The following is a 5928-nucleotide window of genomic DNA, read 5'->3' as shown; positions in this document are numbered from 1 at the left end:
GCCGGTGCCCTGGGCTGGTGCTGCTCTGTGCCCAGCCCCCAGCGCCTCCCCGCCTGGGCAGAGGGAGGCGCTGTGCTGTGCCCACCCCCGTGCCCTGGGTAGGGGGCGGCGCCTGGCTCCGGTGCACCCGTGTTTACAGTAGCGGCGGCGGCAGCGCTATTACCTGCATTACAGTAGCACCTGGAGGCGTGAGGCGAGCCCAGCGCTCCCCGGGCAGGCGGGGCCGGGCCGGGCCGCAGCGGCAGGAGCCCTCTCCCCGGCTGAGGTGCCGGTGCCGGTGCCGGTGCCAGGCTGCGCCGGGAGCGGGAGGATCGGAGCCACCCCCAGGCCCCGGCCGCTCGCCGGGCGGCAGGAGCTGAGCGGAAAACGGAGGCGTGAGGGGAGCTGCCGCCTCGGGGCGCTGGACGGCTCTGAGGAGCCTGTGCTGGTGATCGCCTGGCACCGCCCTGCCCCGCTCCCCCCGCCGGGCACCGGCATCACCCGGCACCGCCTTGCATCGCCCGTTGGCCCCCGAGCGGAGGATGTGACTCCCGTCGGTTCCTTCTGGCAGTGATCGGTGCTGCCCCCGGAGCTCTGGGCCTTGCAAGGAAGGGGAATCCTCGCCCACCCCCCAGCTCTCTCTCCCCCCCCCCCCCGCTTCTTCTGCTCTTGCGAGGACCAGGGGCTGAGCTCTTTATGGGGCAGTTCAACCCGGCCTGGAGAAGATGCCAAGGAAGGAGCTACCTTTGCCAGAGGGCTGGGAAGAAGCCCGGGACTTCGATGGGAAAGTGTATTATATCGACCACACCAACAAAACCACCAGCTGGATCGACCCGAGAGACAGGTATGAGGCCGGACCGGTTTGACTCCCTCGCTGCCATTCAGGGAAGCCAGACAGGTGCAGGGAGAGGTGTCTGTTCACCCAGCCACCGCCTGCCCTTGGGCCGGAGGGAAGAGGCAGTGCAGGAGCACAAAGAACCTGATGCTAAAGGGGCACCTTCTTGAGACCTAAACTGGGGCTCACTGGACTTCCCCCGACAGCTGGCCCAGGAGATAGCTGTGTTTGTTCAGCGTGTGTTGCTTCAGTTGCCAATGGCGCAGACCAAAGAGGCTTTATTACCAAGATTGGTAAAGCACTCAGCACTGGGTGCACGTTTACATGGCTTGGATTACTTTGATTTCCCTCCAAACCACTTCTCTTTCTATGCGGAGGGAGCTCTCACCACTATAGGATATACCGCCAAACCTGGGTAGTAAGCTCAGTGTTAGGGAACCAGCGCAAAGAGGCTGGAGAAAGTAATGTAGCTACCTTGAATTTTGCCTGATCCCCACAATCTTTTGTAAGGGCACTGCTAGGTTGGAGCTTGACTCGTAATACCTTTCCTATTGGTGGAATAAATATACCAGAACATATTTTCAGGGACTCCCTAGTGCTAATCTGCTACTCCTGGATAAGGTTTTTAGTAAACAAGTGATTTGTTTTCATTGATGAATAAATGCATTGATCAGCCATATCTATGTATTGATCCTGACTGGCACTTCTAAATGCTACTATAATAGATATTAAAAATGGTTAGGACTAAATTCTCTGTACCTCTCTGTGTGTGTGGGATGGGGACTTTACATTCATACCCAAGCCTGCAGTTTGACTCCATTGAGATGATTCAGTTTATAGTCTTTGGAGGAGGAGGGGGATTTCCACTCTTGTAACTTTGGCTACTAAGAGCCCTATTTATAATGTTCTTTTTGTCCTCTAATCATAAAAAGTGACTTCTTAAAGTTTTGATCCTTAAATACATCACGATGATATCTTACTATATAAAGTGTGACTTGGGGAGTTTACCTTGGAACGTCCTGGTTGCTTTAAATTTGTCAAGACTATTAACTTTCTGCAATTTTGGGCCACATTCTTCCCTAGTTAGACAGGTGTAACCTGACTGGTTGCCTTTATTATTTTTGCACTGCTGACACTCAGAGTTGACTTTAGCCTTTTGTTTATGTGTGTTAAACAGTGGAGAGCTAAGTGGCAGTATAACAGCTACTTGGTAACCATTAGAATGTTAATGAAAGTGAGAGACATCCCTTGGCTGATGTCATGACCTTCTAATTGTCCTGTATGCTATAGTGAACCTCTTGCTCAGCTCCAAAAGTGCCAATTGCTTGAAGAGTTTTCAAAGATCTGCTTTGATATGCTAGTAATGGTCCTCTTATATGTCTACCCTTCAAACTAATTTAAAATTCATAAAGCCACCACCTTATTCTCTTTCTTTTAAATCTATTTACAACCTGCCTCTGCCATGATGTCTAGAAATCATTTCTGTCTGGCATTGGTAGGGAAAGTGATCAGTTGAACTGTTTTATGTTTTCCTTAGCCTTTCCTCCATCCCTCAAACCTAGACTGTAAATTCTCTGTAGCAGGAACTATCTTTGTTGCATGATGTACAGTGCCTAGCATAATGGGATTCTGATCCTTGATTGAGATTTCTAAGCGGTATTACAAATATTTGGGGGAAGGATCTTTGTTCTGGCTTTTGTTTCCGATTTCATTCTTTTCACGTAAGTGTTTTGTCCCCTTTGTTATTTCAGTGCTCTTGCAGATCTGACATGCAAGCTATTCTTGCTATCAAACATATTGAAATCACTATTGCTATTTGCATTGTGCTAACATCCAAAGAATCCAGTCAGGATTGGGACCTAATTGTGATGTGCTCTACAAACACATAGTGACTATGGGGCAGTAGTGACTATGGGGCAGGGACTAACAAGCTAAGATCAGTGGTGATATTACTATATTATAGTATACCAGTGCTATACCATAGCACATTCTAGGTCTTGGCCCATCTCTTTAAAACAAAATATCATGACCTACATTCCTATAGGTTATTCATGGAGTCATTCATCTCCCACAGTGCTTTTCTTTTTCTCTGTCTCCTTGTATTACTCTTCAGCTTCCTTCTTGACCCTCTTTGCTCTGATGTGTGCACTATTCTTGTGTTGATCATTATTATAAATTACACTCAAGTATTAAAAGGACCTGCTGTGCATGACCATACCAGTTACTTTTCAAATGTTTTGTCTACTTAAGTCTGTAAGTCTCTCTTTAAAATTTTACAGTTAAAATTAGCAGCATATTATCAATTCAGTTTTCTTGCTAAACAATGGAAAAGTCACTCAAACTGTCAATTATATTTTAGGAAGAGAGAGAAGGTGAGGAGAGACAGATAATGTTAACAAATTTTAATTACTTGTATGTTTACTGCAACTGAAGAAGGAAACTGCGCCTCAAATACTATGTAAAAATTTCTAAATGCAATAGTGATCTACAGCTATAAAATTTCATACTTTGTACTTTGATGAATTTCAGGATTCTTTGACTTAATGAAACTATTTTTTAAAGAAGGTCATAGTCCAAAACAATTGTAACGAGCACAAGGTGTTACAGAATGCTGCTGTAATAATTTTAAATAGTTAAATGGAGTAAGTCTCTTAAGAGAATCTTTCCTGTTGTGTGATAATTTACAGGTCTGGTTCAAGCTAACTTTTTAAATTGATTATTCACCCCCACCCCAGCAATTGATTCTTTGTATCAGTCTTCCATTATATTTGTCAGGATGCCAATGCCCACACATTTGTTTGATTCTAGCTCAGTTATTCATCTGACAGCCAAATGTTTGTTAGCCATGAGAATGAATGATTTGTCCACTTCCTAACTTTACAGGATTTCAGGGAGCAGCTGCATTCCAGGAGTAGTCTTTTTTGTGCACCCTTATTATTCTAATGAAACTAAACAAAACCAAAAATTTGTTAGCACTTGTGAGGACTAATAGTGGCTTCTAAAAATTCTGGTCTTTTCCCATATAGGTAATCACAATAGAATATAAACAATTGCAATGTACAAATATGCACCTTATTTTAGGTGTGTGTGTTGTGCTACTGCAACAACATGAACTGTGTATTTACTACTGATAACCAGGTTTTCACTGTTTTCTACAAAACAACCTGATATATGAAATTTTTCAATGATATTATGCTAGAAATACGTATGGTACTGACAAGCCTTGAACCTGAAGCTGTTCTTTCACCGGTATGAGTTAGGAATAATTACTGAACATTGGAGTAACAGCAGTGTGAAACTGGTATGAGGAGGCCCACCAGGCCCTAGCGTATTTTCAGACTGAAATGATTTTTTACCTAGTACTGTTACAAGTAACCTTTAAAATTACTGTAACATAGTTCACTGCAATTGATAACGGTTTGTAAATAGTCAGCTTCACTATTTTTGGGGGGGAGAGGGGTCTTTCATGCAGCAAAAAGGCAGAGATCGTATATAAAAAAGTGGTTTGCTGTAAAACCACAGGTTGCAGTGGATATGGAGGCAGATAGGACTTAAAACTGCTTTTTGAACTCATTTCCTTTAAATTGGCCAGATTTCAAGTTGACAATGGTTATATAATATCTGGTCAATTCATTCAGCGAGCCACAACTGGTAACTAAAGATAAGAGACTCAACTTTTAAAGCTTCCCTAAATCCCTCTTTCCAGTTTAATTTAGTGTGAAGAAATATGATTAGGGATACTGTATAGGTGCAGTGCTTAAGTTTGTCTATATAGTTTTTGTTATATTAGTTGATGTTGGATTTGTAGTTAGATATGTTTTGTGTTAACTGAAGCTTGTTAAATTAATTATTACCGGAGTGTGTCTGGGGATGCAACATAATGCAGCACTGGGAAACTCTAGATACTTAGGAGAAGTGACTGGCAGAAAGAGGGTTCTATAATCATCTAAGAATCAGCTGAACTACTAGAGTTGATTGTATCTTCTGAAATTATCCAATTAAACTGTAGAATAGAATCTTTGGCAATTTTTTTCAACAGTCTGTCATTCTCCTGTCCATAAGAAGCATGGTGTCACAGCATCTTTTTGCTTATATGTACAAACAAGTGATGTATGACAGCACCAGAAGTTTTCAGAAGTTCACTCTCATGCTGGATAGAATGAGCCAAAAATTGTATGGTGTGCTGCAAGAGACATGCCTTCAAAAGCTAACCTGAATTTCAAAGCCCTGAAGGCTTCTGTAGACTTTAAAGTGATGAGGAAGGATGGTCTAACTCAGGAGTCCTCAAACTTCATTGCACCGTGACCCCTTTCTGACAACAAAAATTACTACATGACCTCAGGTGGGGGGACTGAAGCCTGCGCCCCACTGTCCCAGGTGGGGATGCCAAAGCCGAAGCCCAAAAGCTTCAGCCCCAGATAGGACACCTGTAACCTCAGTCCCGCCACACAAAGCTGAAGTCCTTAAGCTTTGGCCCCAGGTGGTGGAGCTCAGCCTTGGGCTTTGGCCCTGGGTGGTGGAGTTTGGGCTTGGGCTTTAGCCTTGAGTGGTGGGGCTTGGGCCCCGGGCCCCAGCAAGTCTAACACCAGCCAACCATTAAAAAATGTTCGCGACCCACAGTTTGAGAACCGCTGGTCTAACTTATTCTTTCGAGCCTCAGTTTTGCTGTGTCCTGTGTTACAGTGGTCCCTTCTGCCTTGAATCCATAGCTTTGGTCAGAACAGAAACAAGTGTGAGGGATCCATGTCTGCTTTCTCAGTTGGTCTCAATGCATTGCAGAAAGAGAGAGGTGTATAACGGGTGGGCAAACTTTTTGGCCTGAAGGCCTATCATAAGCATCTTTCCCAAATCTGGACCTTAGGGTCCACAATCTGGGTGCTTGTATGAAACTCCCCCAAGCTTATTACCAGCTTGGATCTGATCTCGCTGCCACCATCCAAATTTTCCAGGGTTTTGGCCCCAAGACTCTGAAACCATGAGCCTACAACAAAGGGAAATAACCCACTTCCCTTCCCTCTCTCTCTCCCACCCAGACTTTCCTCTCTGGGCTAACCTGGGAGTATTGATGCAATCTCTTTACATCACAATACCAAGAAGCATATCTCCTCTATTCC

General features: G+C 44.6%; 1 protein-coding gene across 1 annotated transcript in view; it reads left to right on the top strand.

The window, feature by feature from the left end:
- Window positions 1–446: 446 nt before the first annotated feature.
- WWC1 (WW and C2 domain containing 1) overlaps window positions 447–5928 on the top strand; it is a 165613-nt gene continuing 160131 nt past the window's right edge. Inside the window, exon 1 of the mRNA XM_032776684.2 lies at window positions 447–823. Within this exon, the coding sequence (XP_032632575.1) occupies window positions 705–823 (119 nt within the window). The 5' untranslated portion in view covers window positions 447–704. The remainder of the gene's footprint in view (window positions 824–5928) is intronic.

The sequence above is a fragment of the Chelonoidis abingdonii genome, chromosome 7 (genome assembly GCF_003597395.2).
Source record: "Chelonoidis abingdonii isolate Lonesome George chromosome 7, CheloAbing_2.0, whole genome shotgun sequence".
NCBI classification, from domain to species: Eukaryota; Metazoa; Chordata; order Testudines; family Testudinidae; genus Chelonoidis; species Chelonoidis abingdonii.
The sequence above is the reverse complement of the archived record's forward strand: the minus strand, read 5'-3'. Positions and strand labels throughout refer to the sequence as shown.